We start from the raw sequence: 19,188 nt of genomic DNA, 5'->3' as shown, positions 1-19,188 counted from the left end.
ACGTACATGTTTTTTGTATCAAAGGCTACAAATATGGAGGGAGGACTAATGGAGACCACGGTCTTTAGCTTCATCTCAGGCTCCATTTCCTTGGGAATTAACTTGGGAACTGCACAGTGCCAGGTCACACAGCACAGGCTCAGAAGAATGATGATTCACCACAGAGCGAGCTCGTGTTTGCTTTAGCCAAAGAAGAGTCAGACAATTTATGCCAGCTTCTCAATTCTAGGCCGGCTGAATATATGCTGCTTATAAGACAGATGAGTAACTCCATGAGAAACTATTCAGAATGCTATTAAGAGTAATTCCACACCAGTCTTTTATTGTATCAGATAATTTATTTATTTATATGTTCTAAATAGAAGAACACACTTGTATCAGATCAGCACTGTGCACCATACAATCACTGTAGCAAGAGTCTTCAAGCTAGATTTTCAGTACTATCAAACTATTGCCTATAAGAAAATTATTAAAAAATTAATGCAACCTGGTGTGCGTCAAAACTTGTACTCGATTCCAGCTCAAGTCCAAAGTCCAACTGTAACAAAATCACCCACTAATATGCTTTTTTCTTTGAGGTTTCTCATCACACAAGATCATATCAAGTGAGCTGTGGCTGAACACACACTTTTCAGACATACCTCAGTCTTACAACAACCCACCTGAATACATTTGCCAGAAAACTGGATGACATGACTCTACTGCTTTTGCTTCAAGTGGCATTCTTAGAATAAAGAATATTTACTTCAAAATTCAGTACTTATACAACATGCAGTAGTTTTCCTAACAGTAGTTTCTCTTTCCATTTAGAAAATTATGCAATCCTCTACAACTATAGTTCCTGATAACATATTAACAGTAAGTGAACTTAACTAGCTAACATTGAGGCTTTTATTTGAAGTACAAACATAATAAATCTTGTTACCATGAGAAAAAGTCAAAAAGTATTTTTAAGTATCTGTATCACCAAAAAGCAGCTTAATACAAGTTACTTCTTCTGCTCATTATCCAGAGAAATGAACGAATCCTAAAGTAACTATTCAAAAAACAGCTACTCATCAAACCAGGCAGAAATAGATGCCTGTAAGAGAATGTATGAAACACCAGTACACCTGACCAGGGTTCAGTGCTATTGAAACTCTATGATCGAACACTGTGAAAAGATGAGAGAATAACTGCATGGTATCGGATTCAGAAAAATTTCAAATACTCTGAAGGAACTGATTAGAATTTGAAACATCCAGAACACAACCCCCCCAAAAATTATGTATTTCAACAAAGTATTTAATGCTTCTCTTCAGAAGGGAATGGGAGAAAAACATGTACGCCTATCTCTGGTTAACTGGTTCTGTAACAGAACTACAAAAAGTGACCAAGGATGAAGAACGGACATTAAAACAAATACAAAAAAAATGACGAGAAAGTGCACTTGCTATAAAGAAGACCAACATATTTATGGGATCTATCAACATTGTTACCTCACGAGAGGATGAAAATAATTGCTTTACCCAGCAATGGTACTCTCAAATGGCATAGAAATTAGTCAGTTTGGGTCACTGCATATCAATAGCAATCTTGATAAAGCACGTAGTCCAGAAAGGATCGATATCATTGCAAACATTTTTGGAAATGGGATTTAGCAAAGGTTGACATAATTTGATTTGCTTGCATATCTTGAGTCAGTTTTCCTCAAGGTTGCTCTAACTAAAGAAGGAGCAGCTCAACATTGCCCTGTGTCCAACAGACAAAGTAATCTTACCATAACACTACAGCATGGGAACAGCTTGTCTAAGGTGGCTGTAGAGTTACACTCACTAAACATTTCACCTGTTCTCATTGATACATACCTGATTACAATTTCACACATGTACTTCAGTCTTCCAGAGAGCAGCCATGCAAACAATTCAAGGATACCCTCTATTTTTCTACGGTTACATACAATGCTCTAAAGCAAGCTCAGAGGTTGCAGAGTTACAATCCTGCAATCATATCAAATACCAGGGAGACCTACAGCACATTCTACATGCAGCCAGAATAAAAAACAAAATGGGCTGCTAGTAGCTGCCATACTCCAGGATCAAACAAACAGCTAAAACTACCTATTAATATAAAGAAGCTAGGAAAAGCCTGGCAGAATCTGAGGTACAGGAATCAGGCAGCTAAACACGTTAGTATTTTCACTGAAATTCCTACTTCACTGAGTTGGCAGTATATATTCAGACATACTAACATTAATGAGGAAATGAGGAAAAAAACTACAACAAGGAGAAAAACTAAACTAGACATCTCTGATCAAAGACGTTCCACATGATTATAACATAAGAGGTGCAGATTTAACCCTACTGAAAGCATTCTCCATGCTACGTTGAATAAACTGCTTGTTCCACAGGAATATACTGGATATATAGAACAGGGAGAGCTGTAGTCAAAGGCTACACAGAAAAGAAACAGCTATGATTTACTGGGCTCGAACAGTTGTATGCTACACCACTGGTATTTGTCTGACACACAGAAAACTGCAACAGTAAAGGCCAATAACAGAAAGTATTAACATATATGCCTGCAATCCTTTGTTGTTACCTTGACCATGCTTATGATCTGTTTTAAGGAATTTATTTAAGAAGAGTTAGGCCATTCAGATTTGGATTGCTCATTTAAGTATTTCTTCACTTGATATAAATCTAACACCATCCCTATAAATTCACAGAACTCAGCAAAGATTTTTGGCAAATCTCTGTGGATAAACCTGATGCTTATCATTCTGAGATATTATTCTGAGATAAAGGTAAAGAACAGATCAAGATCAAAGGTTTGTGCTTTTAGAATGCAGTGTGGTTTTGCAGCTAGCTTCCTTTCAACAGAATTTTTATTACAATAGGAGAACAAACTATTTAATATTATGTTTCACTTAGAGAAGGTATATTAAACGTGTTAATATTTTGCTATTAAAAAACTTGTTTCTTCTGTATACAAAGAATCCCACCTAAAACACTAAGCCATAGTCAAGCAAGTCACTCATTAAATTTCTCCCTGAATTTAAAAAGCAGTATTCCTTACCTTTTACTTTTGCAATAACTGTTCCGGCAGCACTAAGAATATCAACTGAGTTTAGGGTCTGATGTTTATTTATCACTGCTTTTAAAACACGCAGCAACTCTCCCAAGTGTTCGTGTACTACCTGATGCAGGCCATCTCGATTTTCTGGAAAAAAAAAAAAAGTAGACAAGAAATTATATTAGAACAGTGTCTTAACACCCAAAAATTACATTGAAAACTACTTTGATGATATTTGGCTGCACTGAAGTAGGCCATAGCAAGTAGTTTCAAGCAAGCTGGGCATGCTTGAAACAAGGAAACTTTTAGAAAACAGGTTATACTTGCATTTGCCAAAAATTATATGTAAATGACATGCAACATTGCAAGTGAAATTGTTTTCAAAAAAAAAAAGTCAAGCAGGAATAATAAAAAATTAAAACCCGTGTTACGGATTATACACCAATACCCTCAGGTTTCTGAATTAAGCCAACTTCTTATGCCATTTGATCAATCACCATTTTGATAATTACATGTATTCAAAAAACATACATATAAAAAAACTCAATCATACAAAAAACACAAGTTCCATGTCACTTCTGTATAGTCATAGAAATACACAACACAACAAGTTCCTGGCAAATGTTGGTTAGCTTTTAACAAACTTCAGTTAAATCTTAAGCATCTTTAGTACATAGGCCTAGATCCAACAAGGGTCTGTCTTTGGGCATGTCAAACCAGATAAAGAAGTTGAAAACCAAAATATTTTTTGTAGAATTTTCTAAGCTGAAAAATTCTCAAAAAAGCATACATGAGACAACATACACTCCTTTCTACAGCATATTTCTCCTGCTTTGTGCCTCTGCCTTCAGTCACCAACCCCCTCCCCCACACACACACATTTTTTTTTTTTTTTTTTAATAGTTTCTGTTGCATACATTGCACAGGTTGAACCACGAGCTCTTCCGTTCTGTTACAGAAAAGGTGCTGGTGCACAGGAAAAAGTTTCACATGCACGAGAGTGCTGCGTTGCAAGTTGTGGTAAAGAGCTTTCAAACTCAGGAAAGTCTAGCTTATGAAAAAGAAAAAGAGGATCTAGTACAAGCTGACTCACTTCCCCACAGAGTAGAAAGGAATGGCATTTCTGTGCTGTCTGTGGGCACGATAACAAACAGGTCAATACAGACAATTTAGTACAGTGCAAATTGATCCAGTATTACTCAGAGCAAATTTGAGCCATTTTATTCTGACTACAAGACATTACATTCAGGCCAGAAGTACCTGATTTTTCTAAAGAATCAGCAAAGTACAACATGATACGTCAGTACAATATATCATTACTGTTGTGTGTAGGTGGGGAAGTCTACAAATCAACAATACTGCATTTTATTGCGTACAAAAGTAAACTTGTACAATCCCCAATAGCAGGCCTTCTAAGGATCACTGTGCTTCAGGCTTTACATCCCTAGATGTCCAACATCAGGAGATTTTTTCAACTCCGTCTGGCTTTTACATGGTCAAAGGAAAAAGCTTGACTCAGGAAGTGGACTAAGGCAAAACATTATCTACCCTTCACTGGCACTTTGCATGTTTTTTCCTGCTGGAGGGGGGTAGGAAGCTCTGTATCCTTGACAGGATATGCAGAAGGCTAGAAAAACCCATCTCACACAGCCATAAATTAAGGAAGCTGTATGCAATTTACTGAAGAGAAACATAGCTGTATCTTCATCTTCATTTACATTTATACATCCAGTGATTTTGAACTGACAAGACAACAGCAGAAAGTGCGAAGATACTGGTACAAAATATGGCAAGAATTCAGTACATCCACATTAATGGTGGAAGTAATTCATGACAAATACACTTTGATCTAAAGGCTCCAGGTTTGAAATTTAATATGAAAAGTTATCTAGGCTTGAAACAACAGTACTGGGAGTTGGGACACTGGAAAAAAGGTGACTTACAGGGGTCTGAAAGAAGCCTACAGAAAGGTATGAAAACAGTGGATAGAATCAAATGCTTACCATCTCTTTCAGTTAAGAGCAACACACCTCAGAAGATTAGACAAAGCAAGCAGGAGCTAGAGTCAAAACAAGAAATGGTGATGCTTCGTGCAAGAGACCTGTATAATTCCTCGCCAAAACACAGCATTGACAGAAGCTCACATGGGAACAAGGACAACTAGCAATGGTCTGCACTAGTGCACTACCTGACCAGAACTGCATCTCTCATGAGATGCAAGATGAAGGCACCCAATCTTCTGATGGACACACGTCATCAGGTTATGATTAAGTGATGTGGAATACCCATGCACATACACTATAGCCAGGTCCTTTATAGCCAGGTCCTTTGGTGACATGGTGGGCAGACTTGTGGTCCCATAACGAGTATGGGAGGGCAAACAAGGCAGGAAAGCAGGCAAGCCAGTCTACAGACTGCTCCCAGATCTTCAGGAAGGATGTCATTACAGACATATGACAAACTGAACAAGTTCCTCTGCAGAGTTCAGTATGATCTGCAAATACAGGCTTGTTATTACAGGATAAAACAGCCTCTTAAGGTTCCTTACAGGTTGAGTAAAGGCAAAAAAAAAAAAAAAAAGAAAAAAAGTCATACAGGAGGCTAATTAAAGTATATCTGATACCAAGATGCTGTTTCTGAGTATTAACATTTAATACCTTCCCAGACCAGCAGAGCTGGGGAAAACAAGCAAAAAAGGGGAGAGAGGGAAAGGAGGTAGATAGAGAAAAATCTCAAAGGACACAAGCCTGCTCAAGTCTGAAACAGAAGCAGTAAACTTCAAAGGAAAACACATGTTGAAAACAACTGCTGAGTTGAATTAGAAGTTTATCATACCATCCCAGAGAAACACTATCACTAAAATGCATTCAAGCATGAAGTTCATTATTTACTCTCAAAAGCAAAAATCTGGCTACACCCAACTGAGATTCCATCACAGTATTATTTGTTTACAGAGTAACAAACATTGTTTCTGTGCCTGCAAAGACAAAAGGACCGTGACACAAGGAGTGATCAGGGAGGGGGCAGAAGCCATCAGGAACTACAGTGACCCCACACTCAGCATGTGAAATTCAAACACGTGCTAATAGAGTGATTTCCTGGTCGTGACAGGTTTATAAACCTCAGGTAGTAAAAGAATCTAAATATGCCAGATTAATAAAAATAGTATCAATACTGAAGAGTTCCCAGAGACCAAAACAACAGTAGAGCAAACACTGTTTACAGTGAAAGGACGCATGAGGAAATGTAGCAGCAATTGCTCCTGCAGCAACCCAATCTGACTTCAGTAGTCACAAAACTCAGAATTTACTTTCAGTTTTTCTTCTGTCCTTTCCTGCCTCATGGTACAAGTTCATTTATCTATACGAAGGCAAGCAGGAAATTCCTCCAGCAATGGATACTATGTCAAGTTTAAGATATATATAGGTTGTTCTCAAGCTTGATAACATGAATTCAAATACTATGAAAAACTAGTTAGTACTCTGGACCAGAGCAATGCAACGGTGTTGGTGGAAGAGAGGACACACAAGTCCAGCTGCTTGCCCCACTGATGAGTCTGTTGGACGTCTTGCTTTAAGAATCAACCATCCCTCTCTGGCCAAAAAGAGAGCTCCTGAAAGTGAACAAAAATGGCTTGGGAGAGCTTAGTAGTTGGTCTGCAAATCTTCTGTCACTGGGGTTTAACCCATCATTTACTTCAGCTGAAAACAAACTGATCCCAAATGTAAAGGTGACCACAAGAAGTGTGCTCTGTAGGAGAAGCAAAGAAAGAAGGATAGGACATAAAAAGCTTGTTTTCGAAGTTGACAAGCCTACATTAAGATATTAGTTGACAGCCTCAACTCACCTGCAGAAAAATCTAATACACAAGGACAATACAGCAAAGCAGCTAGCCTAGCTAACACCAACAGGCTTTCCAACTGAGGAGCACGCTGTTCTGGCATAAGCATCCCACTCCTCGATGGAGTGGTCGTAAATGTGATTGAAACAGCTACCCTTAGTGTAAAAAACACGTAACCTATTTTAATTGTAGATATTTCTCAAAGGGAAGCCCTCGTTTAATAAACATTAGCTAGCAGTAATGGCCTTACCGCTATGGATTCTATTCATCCAAAACAAAAGAAGATTTGCTCATCAAGCTTGCCAGCGCCAGTCACCCTCCCTGCCAAGTCAGGGCTGATCACAATACATGCAGTTGGGAAAAGCACTGCTGTGTCAGTTGGCTGGCATTCTTTTGTCTGATCACATTTACTGTTGGTCCAAACATTTCTGAAGCTGTTTATTTCAACTAATGTTTGCCAGGAAAAGTTTCAATGTGGACTAACATACAGCTTTTCCACTGCACTGCCATCACCCACCCTACACTGCTGTTCAGACCCCTGCAAGAGACGCATGCCCCATCCTGGTCACAGCTTCTCCACCTAGAACATCAACACTTTCTAGCAACAGCAAACATCCTCCACCACCCAACTTCCAGAAGTCATGAGATGAAAGAAGCCAGTTAACACAACTATTGTTATGCCATAGCTAAAAAAAACTTGTTTAAAACTGAAGCTGGTCACAGTCATTTGTTTGAAACTGAAATTGGTCACAGGCCATCTAGATAAAACAGCCGAGAAGTAACACATCTGTGAAAAATTCTTGAAGGCAGGTTACACACGAGACATTGAAAACAAATAGTGAACACCACACAACGATGTCCTGCTTTCCACACGAAGCTTATTAGAAACAGGAAAATTGAATTATTTTACTACATGCATTTAACAGCTTTCAGGAACATTACGCACAATGAAAGATATCAGTGTGGAATAACACGCCATGCATTCTTCCTAGAGCCACACAGACAGACTTTTAACTGTGAGGGAAACACATATACACTCATCTCACATGTCATGAAAGTTTTATTGTAAAACAAGCTAACCTGTGGTTTTTCACAGTTTATCTCCCTTCACGAGTATGATTTAATGTTTTGTCTTTGATAGGGATCTAACATGAAACTACTACCTAGATCTACAGGAGTTGTTACTAGTTTAAGAAGATGACAATGCAACCAGATGAGAACACAAACTCCTCTCTTATCTTGGAAGAATTCAGAGGGAATATGTTTGAGTACCCAACATTTCTTCTGCAAGGCCAACACCTTGGCTAAAAGACTGCCATCTCTTATTTACCGAAAATCTCATTGTACTGGGTCTGGCTGGAATGTTAACTTTCCCGGCAGCAGTCATTCAGTGCCGTACTCTGTACTTGTAGCTGGAACAGCAGTGTTATCACACCAGTGTTGTGTCTACTGCTGAGCAGCAGTGGCACAGCATTGGGCCTTTCTCTAACCCTCCTAGGGGGTGGGCAAAAAAGTGAGGAGAGAAACATCACTAGGGCAGCTGACCTAAACCAATCAAAGGGATATTCCATACCATGTGGTGTCACACTCAGCAATAAAAGGTGGAAACAGGAAGAAGAGGGGAGGGGTGGGCTCTCGTTGAGAAGACGTCGGTCCTCCTCTCGAACACCGGCTGCGTGCGTTGAGGCCTTGCTTCAAGGACGTGGTCAATCATCGCTCATTTGTGGGAAGTAGAGAGTAATTTCTTTCCTCTGCACTTCCATATCGCTTTCATTTATTTTGTTTGTTTGTTTTCCTCCCTTTTTCCCCTTTCCCTTTTATTTCCCCTTAGTTAAATTGTTTAGTTCATGGTAGTCTTTATTTAATTATTATAATTATTTCCCTTTAATTAAATTATCCTTATCTCAACCCGTGAGTTGTTCTTTGCTTTACTTCTCCCCCTCCTTATCTAAAGGAGGGGGAGTGAGAGAGCGGTTGTGGGGTTTAGCTGCCCAGCACGGTAAAACCACCACAACCGAAAATCTCATTTTTGGCATCGTGGTAAACTACATTCTGTTTCTGTTATGTTACTAAGATTAAATGGTATCGCCACTTATGTCATTGAGATTTAATAATAAAAAAAAAGAGAACAGCTTTAGAATGAAGCTAAGAAGGAAAAGACAACATTAAGCTAGAGCTGTGTTACTGTCCTGTTCAACAGTGCCCACATTGTGTACTAGGAAACTGCCAGCAGTCAGTTCTGAACCCCATCCAAATGGCTATGAGACTCCCAGTGAGCACCACAGAGTAAGCAAAACAGTCATACTGCAGTGAACTGTATGGAAATCACTTAATTCATACATCCACAGCTCTGGGAGACAGCCTCAGATTAGTCTGTTGTTTTATTCCTGCCTTTCCTCCTCCCTCTCTTTAGCCCCATTAACATGCCTGGCAGTACGCCTTACTCGTCTGATCTGACAAGAGGTCACTATTAGTCAAAAACATCAAGATCTAAATCAAAACATACAGTCAAAGTATCTTTTACATGGTGGTCTGTACAGCTGACCTTTGTTAGTGCTTTTTATTCTAGTCTCTTGGAAACTTTTGCAACAAAATATACGTATCAGCCAGAAATGATTTTATTTAATTGTACAAACATAAAATGAACAAAACTTATTTACTGTAATGGCTGTGTAGGTATTTTATTTCTTGGTGGCCATGATTCAGGAGGGATGAGAATAGCAGCTTTAGCTATCATTTGTTCCTTTATTTGGCTGTATAAACATGCCACAAATATACAGAACAAAGCATTTTAAGTAACTGAAAAACAAAAATTCAGAAGTTCAAAGAATTTATCCTAGAATGCTGTAGTGTTAAAATATCCAGAAAGGCTGCAAGCTGCCAGTGGCACTAGGAAAGTCATCGTGCTTCAGCCTCATTTTACAGCACAGAATTAGAAGCTACCTACCTATCCCTTCAACATCAAGAAACAGGCCAGGGGCCGGTAACGAGCAACCTATCTTTAGGTTTTTCTAGTACCAGAAAATCCTACTGCCACACAGCACAGAGTGCTGACTAGTCATAAAGCAGCCTGAGGTTGTTCAAAATGGCAAGGGGTTAATCATTAGACACCACCTGAATGAACCTGGAGCTTGATGCTAAATCAGCTGCCTGTCTTCTCACAGCTGACACAGACTGCTGGTGCAGCTGGCACAACACCACAAAATGAGCCCAGACTTTGTATTATGTGCTTTGGCAAGTGCAATAAATACAATCATGCACCCAGATCAGTTTGGGTATTATTCATCTGCTCCACTAATTTTATACCAAGTGAGGTATTGTTGTTCTTCAGCAGCTGGCCTGAACTTCAGGAAATCTTATTTTTTCTGTTATTTAAGAAAGTCACAATTTCTACAGTAGCAACACCTCCCCTCTGAGCTATGTAAACCAAAGCGAATGGTTTAGAGACAGGCAGGAGAGGTGGCAATCAAATGGAGTCATTTTACACAGAATGAAACCCAGGACTTCCAGTCTATAGCTCCGAATCCATCAAAAAGTCAAAATCTACAAGAATAAGCTATATTATTAAAGCAAATCAGGTGTTGCTAACTGTATTTTAATTATTATTATTATTTTTTTTGTCAGGACAATTGTAAAGGGACTATTTATTCTCCTTGACTTTGAGCCTCGAACACCTCTGCTTTCAAGATCCATCTTTGACTACAGCTAGTTTATTAAGTTTTATTGGGAAATGAAACTACTATTCCTATTTGCACGCATTGAAATTAGATCCTGTATATTTTAAAAAATCTTCATTTCTTTGAAATTTGTACTTTCACATACATGCTGCTACAAAACAAAAGCTGTAATTGCTGTAGCGCAGTCTCATGTTTAAGTCATACTCAGTGTATTAAATGGTTCTGACAAAAACTAAGCCATGATGGTTTCTGCTCTGATAGAAACCTGCAGGTCTAAAACCAAAAGCCACACACAACTAATCATCTGTGTAAAACAGCTAGCAGTGTTCTTCATAGAAAAGCACATTAAAACAGCATTAGTGTCCACTACATCCTTAGCATTGCTTTCAGCCATTTTCCTTTGCTCTGCATGCATAAGCACCTGGAAAAATAAGAACACCCAACACACTCTTCCAGCACATAACAAGGCATCTATCCTCATCAACTTTTCATTATTTACCTGGTTCACAAAAGTCACAGACAAAAGCCTACCTCTTACCACAAAACAACCACTAAGATTTTTAGAGTATTTCCTCTGTAATTGGTCACTTTTTTAAGTAACAAACAAAACAAAACAAAACAAAAAAAACACCACACCACCACCACCACAAACAACCATTGGAAACCCAACACGTGAAATAACTTGTTCTAGAATTTCAGATGAGAAAATGTGACCTGTTTATGAATTTTCCCAAGAGGGATGAACATTAGTTTTTGCAGAAATAGCTGATAAAACACTCAGAAATTAACAGATGTTTTTAAGAAGCTACTGTAAAAGCCTCTGAGGAAGATTTATGCCAAATGAAATGTATATACCTTTCAGTTATGATTTCCGAGCTCTAACTCTGCAACTTGGAAGAATAGAAAGAAAAAAAAAAAAAGCCTGCCTATCATTTCTTCTCAAATTACTCAACGTATTGAGAAGCTGTCTACTTTTGAATATCCCAAGGAATAAATTGCCTTACAGCAGTTTTAAATCTAGATTTTTTTTTTCCTTTTTACTAGAAGTTTTCAAAATAACAAGCCAACCAGTCCTACCTTTTTTGTTAATCAGTATCATGGCAATGTTGTTATCATAGCATCATTAAGAGATACTACACCAAATTCATACTCCTTGGGAACACGGGCTTCAGAATTCACTGCAAACAGTACTTCAATCACTTTATATTGCAGCAAATGTGACCACTTATGAAAAATAAACAGTTAAACAATTAATTCAATAAAGAAAATCTAAGAACATTTGACATTTCATTAGGAATGAAGGTATAAGAAATTGTAGCCCCAATCCCTACATTTGACATAAAAGCATCAAAATTTAGGACTCCTTTTTAGAAGAATAATGTACATATCCAATTCTATGAGGCTCCATGGATATTTTATGCAAATAGCTTATTGAGTACAGTACATTAAATGTAGTTCATTTATTGTATTATAAAAACGATTTGCACATAAAATATTTCACATTTAGCAAGTTAGTTCCCTCAACTACTATATTTGATCTTAAAATTAGGTTACAAATTTAGGTGTAAATGAAAGAATACCTGGTATTTGCAGTTTAAATATTTTAAAGGCAGATCTTCCTTGACTTTTTGAGAAAATCAGCACAAAAGTGCAATTTATTTTTTTTCCAGAAAAATTGCTCTTGGATAAAAACATGAGACTATCTTCTGTTAGTAAAGAGTTCCAAGCAAGATTTCCAGCACGAAAACCTTTTGTTGAGTACCACACTACTATCCACCTACCTCTTTTGAAATCTGTCATTCAACCAAAACACATCCCTCTATCCAGTCACGTTCTACTTGAACGAATCACAGCTGCTGGGACTTATCGATTTGCTGTAAGAAAGCAGCTGTTCTTTGTGGAAATCCTCTTTTCAACTGCTCTTACAGAAAAGAAATATACATATTTATCCCACTCCTCACAGAACACAAGAGAAAGAAATGCCAGGATGGAAGACGACAGGAAGAGCACCCTACACCTACCACTTGTTACAGCTGAGGCAATGCAGGTTCCACCCACAGCAGGCCTTGTGCTGAGTGATGTTGGCCAGCAGGACCTCTTAGGGCATGTCTGCATTGCCTCAGACATCTCCTACCTCCATTCCAGTCCCCAGCCTGAGCACAGGCAGCATATGGTTTTATAGCAGTGGGAACTGGGGTGACAGACAAAACAAGCAGACATACCAATTATTTGGTAGGTAACTAAGACCCTACAGGGTTAGCTCTGTAAATGGCTTCCCACCTCGGGTCAGGAGGTGGGGGCTCAGGTTCTTACTTTACACCGTCCAGTCAAAATACCTCAAATCATTACCAGACAGCAGATGGGTTTAGGTCTCAATGTTAGCAAGCCACTGATGACTCCCTGAAAGTTGAGGTACACTTCACTTCACAGGAAGTTTAGGGACCTCTATAGCCTATTCTCTGATTAAGATAAGTGTCATTAAATACTCAATAAGGGAATTTAAGATAAAAAGCCTTTGAATAAGTCCCATAGAAGGAACAATATGACAATGATGCCCAAGTACCTCTTAGGCACTAAGATGCCATTGTCAGGGACACCCCAAACCCAAGACTTCTGCAACACCTGTTTCCCCCCTCCCATTAGTCACAAAAAGAAAACCACTGCCAGTAAGGAGTTATGTGGTGCATGGAAAAGCTGGTATCATACAGTATTTGTCTGGAGCTTTAAGCATGGAAAGGACTGGGTGCCAATTGATGCCCTTATTTTTCCCAGGTAGCAAAACTGAAGGGGGAGGAAATGGTGGCACAGGCACATCCTAGGAAGAGGCAGAGCAACACAAGATACTATTGGCCCCAAATGACCATACCTTACCAATGCTGGACATAAGTGACAATCACTACAAAAACATCTTACCAGGTTATTTCACTTCTGTTCCAAAACGATTGCCTGCAGCCACTTGCTCGAGGACAGGGAAGATTGCCACTCTTTATAGCAAATATTACTCTCATCAGCACAGGCAGAACTAGCAAATAACTTTTTTTTCAGTATCATTTTATTTATTTATTTATTTATTATTATTTATTATTTATTAAATTTATTTATTTATTATTTATTTATTTATTTATTTTTGCTTTTTTTCCAGTATTTTTTTTTTTTTTAGGGGTAGTGGTGTAGCCTAATTTGATTCCAAATTTCTTTTTAAGTCTAAATTGGTATAATGACAGACCCATTAGAATTAAGGATGTACAATTAAATTAGAAATTATTAGAAGCTGAAGAAATTAAAGTTGCAAAAACTAAGATGTTCTAGCAAAAATATCTTTTAGAAAAGTCTCAATAAATGGTGTACACACGTAAAATACATTAGAATAATCAAAATCTTGTAATTCTGCCTACACTGAAAACAGTTAAATGTTTTCATTATGTTTGGTGTGCCAACTGATATCAACAGAACAGTTGTTACTTCACATCCATTTCACATTTAAATTCACAGATCAACTCTGCGTTTGTGTGTGGGAGGAAGCCTTTCAAAAAACCTACCACAATGCAGCTTTTCATTAATCTATTTCAATACGCTGTACGCCACATTCCTCCAACTTTTGTATTCTACTAGCCTTGAGATTCCAGTCAACTAACCTAGATGTGCTCAGCCATGCAGTTTAATCTTCAGAATACGTTAATCTTTTATTAACAAAATATTTAAAGACCAAAAAATAGGAATGAAAACTGCTGGAATTTCCTTATTTACCTGTTTCTGACAAATGAGAGTGGCATAACTGTAGGGCCATTTTAGCCACTATTAATATTTCCTCCAATCTCTCCCCTCCCACCCCCCCGAATATGCCAGCAGTTTAAGAATAAAACTAGGTGAGGGTAATGTGTCAACACTTACAGTACACATTTTGAAGTCAGAATTGTAAATTGTCAAGTGGATGCAAGACTGCATTCTTAATGAATACAATTACAGTAAGTCGGACCAGTTGTATTTCACCAGTCATACCCATCAAGATTACGGACTACTGGCTATACTTCTAAGTAGTATGTTACTAATTTCTAATTCAATGACATTTCACTACAGCCTAGCACAATAGTCCCAGTTTATCAAAGATGCTCATAAAATAAAAAGTAGAAAACAGTTATGCCTCATCAAGCAACTATGTTCCTTGTGTACTGCTTCGAATTGAGCATTACTCCACCCCCAGACTTTCAGAACACAAACTTCTGGAGGAAAATAAAACAAACACCACATCCCCTGAAAACACCACAAGTCAGAAAAGAAAAAAATATTCCCCAAAAGTTGATCACACTGTACCAAACACAAAGGACAATATGGACTTGTTTTAATTCATTCACAAGAAAATAAATTTAGTCTTTGGTAAACCATATCAAGAGATTATCAAATAATACTTAACCTTTAACTCATTTCACTTTTAGACTAAATACAATTTGTTCTACATGGCTGCTCCTTCCACTCCTAGCCTAAGTCACTGACTGAGTGCAGAAGCTACTTCATTGCTGCCAGCCCACCTAGCTTTCCAAAGACCACACAAAGCCAGGATTATGAGATTATATAGTGTTAAACAAGAGGTGAATTTACTTTGTTCATTTCTTTTAAAGGATCTTTTAAACGCAGTTATGGACTGATATAAGGTGTGATAGCATTCTACTTTTATTTGTATTAAGAAGAGAAAACAAAAAAAAAAACAACTAACATTTTAAGTTATATTCAAATAACTGCAGTAGTCACCAATCGCATCCATTAACTGGGAAACTGGTGAACATAAAGGATTAACTGTTTGAAGTTCTAGCACTGAAGTCGTGCTGAAACAATCACCCGACAATAGAGTACAGCCTGGCTATATGACTTCCACAGGTGACAGCAAAATGATGAGCCATTTGAATGCTCAAAAGGAAATACTTTCAAAATCTTCCCATTTCCTAGAACCAGGAACTGCCAATTCCCACTGCAACACAATGCTTTGGTACCAGCTAATTCACACCGAAACATCTTTTATTTTTTTTTTTAATTATTTTTTTTTGTGAAGAAAAGACACAAACACTTCGGTTGTAGTAGTAACCAATGTCATACTAGTACTTGCACACACCCAAAGACAACAACAACCCACAGCATAGCTCACTATATATTTTTAGCTGAGCAGTATTTCTTCACAAATAACTTAGAATAGAAAGGTAAAATAAAGATAGACCACAGGATGCTTGCTTTATGGTCCTGAATTTACACAGCTGTTATAAAAAACAAAACGGTTACAAGCAAAAAAACAAAAAACAAAAAACAAAACAGTAACAAGCAAAAGGAAGTGCTGGCAAGCAAAAGTTACAGAAGGAGAAAATTGTAACAAGAACAGGCAGAACTTGGTCAACTACATACTTAGTAGCCCCATGCATTTCATTTTTCATCCAGAGGCATGCAGCATTTGAGGTTGCCCAACAAGCTTCTCTCATTATTAAGAGATTTACTTACACGTTCCAGACCTATTGCTTTCTTTCCAAGTAAGATCTCAGCCTGTTTCTCATGTCTAGTCATCAGCTGAAGCCAGCTACTGCTAAAAGGAATTCTCCGTTCCTTGCTGCATTTGTTAGCGTGTTCTTACACAAGGGTTTAAAGATGAATAACAGAGCATTTAAATATGACCACTCTGCAAGCTTAATCCTACTGTTAGTTTCCCCTTCTTCCACTGACATAAGCTATTTATCACAGTCACTTTCTCTGTTTCACATTTTCACAAACTGTCTTAATTCAACCAGCACAATGCCAATTTCAGTCACTTATGCTACCATACTTCCAGGTAAACAATTCACATCTTACCAAATGAAGCACAAAACATGTGGGATCATCCATTGAGCAGCTGCCTCCTTCAGCAGCCCTTAGCTGGCAGAGGTTAACCTACTTGTGTGACCATGGACCACTGTCCATTTTGTTTACCTTCACTGTTTTGTTTCTTGCACCTCTGCTTTAGTGATTCCAGTAAATATTTTTTCTACTTCTTGACAGCATTCAAGAATTTCTGGATGGACTTTTTGTTTCATGAATGCAGTAACATCAAGAATAAAGTGTCTTATACTACCTTACTTAATCAGTGGGGAAAAAAAATCTTCAGGGAAAACAAACAAACAAACAACAAAACACAACAAAGAACCGAAAGAATTTAAACATCCTAAAGAATCTGTTCATATCATTGTCAACACTAAAACAGCAATAGGAATTTGTGAATATTTTGCAGTCTTTTACGGTAATGTTACAGGAATCCCATGTCCACAGCTATTTCAATAACATCAGATCTTAAAAACGGAGTGAAGACAACGCTGTAGTCCAAAAGTAGCACATCAGCTGAGATGTTAACTTTGTTCACAACACAGAGCCCTAAACTGAGCACACCTTCATGAACTGGGAAAATCTCAATATAATGCTCACAAAAGAGCATCCTTGCAAAATCCTGTATAACAATACTCAAATTTGACACCAAACCATCAAGATATAAAAGCCCTTTGTTGAAAAGGGATGGGCATGGGGTAAGAGAGAACATACTTGTGCTTAAACTCCATCCGATAAATATATTTCCTACAAATTATTCATCTACAATCCTGCAATTTATTTTAAGCAAAACCAAACACATCTCAGCTGAAACTTCCTCACCAGGCGTTCAATGTCTTGCAGATTCTTGAAACTAGATGATAATTAAGACAATTACTAGAGATATTATTTCCTTTATTCTTTCTAAAATATACACTTTATTCTTTCCAAAATAAGAGCCTCTCTTTCCCTTCAGCTTTCAGTGTACGTGGCCATATGAGCAGTATCACTGTCACTATCTCATCGCTTAGTACTTAAATTTTTAAAATATATAAATATAATAGTAATATAATAGAAACCCAGGTAATATACAACATAGAGAATCAAAAAGACTGTATGTTACTTTGTGAGTTACAAGAAAATGAGTCCATGAAGTCCTCACATTCATTCTCTATCCATTTGCTGTTCTAGACCAAATCAACCAGAACCATTCCAAATGCTGCTTCACGTGTAAAAGCACTGCAAATGAGAACCAGAGGACTGATTTCTGGGGTTCCCCAGAATTATGAGTTCCTTTAAAAGCTTTTCAATGGTTCATGCCTTAGATACATGATCACTGTCATTTGAAATTTAAACAATAAAGCTTTCATTGCCACTTCAAACTTAACTAGGTTTGCTCGACTATCTCAAACAGCTTAATCACAATGCAGAGCACAGCTCCAAAGAGGTTAAGTTTGATCAACCAATCTTCACCTTACTAAGCTGACAGAGTCTGTGAAGTAAAGATAACTAAAACTGGAAAACATGAATTTCTACAGGTTTTTAAAAATTAGCCCAAGAACATGCTTTGAAACAGCAAGGAAAATGGTAAAAAGGAAGAATCCCTCGTTGAGCTAAATCACAGCCTCTACAATAAAACCACTTCAGTCCTATGCTTTCCACTTACACTCTTCTATAATGGATGTCATTAAGATGAAAGTTTAACCTGAACATAACGATTTGCTACAGCATCATATAAGTTACTTCAATTGAATGAGTCCCCATAAAATCCCTATTTTCCTTAAAAAAAGGCAAGCAGCTCCCTATGAAGATCAAGGTCCCAGCTGCATATCAAACCTATTACCCTGCCATACAGTCCTAACTCCAATCCAATAATAAGACATTAAATCAAACATAACCCAATCACCGCAACTGCCAGATTACATGAACATTTACTCGGAATTAAGAAACAACTCGGCTTCAGTTCTGTGACCTAGCAATATAAATAGGAAGCACACTTCCAATGAAACAGAGGGAAGGTATGATTTAGTCCATGAAAACTACACGAAGTCACAATCATTAAAGGGCCAGACAATCCCAACTTGTTTCTACGCTGTTAGGTACACAGTAACCATTTGTATTGATGTTCTTGTTTTGCATTGCAATTTATCAAAATTCATGCATCAGAGAAATGATAGAATACATTTGTGGATATGCTATAATGTATTTTAGCAATAGTAGTTTTTTTTAAAAAACAAACAAACAAACAAACAAAAAAAACCACAAGTACTCCTACATTCATGGAAACTGCCATCAAGAACACAAGACTTCAGTGGAAATGAATCAAACCTCATCCTTCAGGTGGTGGTGCAGAGTTCTTGGAGACACCAGCTTGTGTGTCCAAGTATTCCCTTTTCTCGATGAAGCTGCCAAGTATATCAGAAAATATTCCGTTTTTAAGAGGCCTAACTTTAAATGTAAAAAGTCAAATAAGAGAAAATCTGACTTGATTTTGTCCCTCACTATTCACATTTTGTCTTGCTAATCTTACAATATGTTTCATTAGTCTAGTTGCTGCTGCAGAAAGGAAAGGCTCTAATTAATAAAATCTAAGGTTCCTTAAATGAGATGTCCTGAGATTCTTTTGCATGTTGAAATGCATACGGACTGGAGGTTTCACTTGTATTACATTTGTTGGACTTCCGAAGCAACATAAAAATGGAAAACGCTCGTGCTTTCATAATAAAGTTTTCCTCAAGACAGATATGCTAATTATTTAAGTCAACAAAAATATCCGGAGTACCCATAAAGGTTGATTTTACATTT

The 19,188-nt window shown here is 37.6% G+C and overlaps 1 protein-coding gene across 3 annotated transcripts in view; it reads right to left on the bottom strand.

The window, feature by feature from the left end:
* Positions 1 to 19,188, bottom strand: part of ARHGAP29 (Rho GTPase activating protein 29) — a 57,912-nt gene that overhangs the window by 27,718 nt on the left and 11,006 nt on the right. For all 3 annotated transcript variants that reach the window (XM_084291425.1, XM_084291427.1, XM_084291426.1), the window contains exon 3: positions 3,058 to 3,201. In XM_084291425.1, coding sequence (XP_084147551.1) covers positions 3,058 to 3,201 — 144 coding nt within the window. The remainder of the gene's footprint in view (positions 1 to 3,057; positions 3,202 to 19,188) is intronic.

Source organism: Netta rufina, assembly GCF_964035555.1.
Source record: "Netta rufina genome assembly, chromosome: 8".
Classification (NCBI taxonomy): domain Eukaryota; kingdom Metazoa; phylum Chordata; class Aves; order Anseriformes; family Anatidae; genus Netta; species Netta rufina.
Note: the sequence above shows the minus strand (reverse complement) of the source record. Positions and strands in the feature narration are given on the sequence as shown.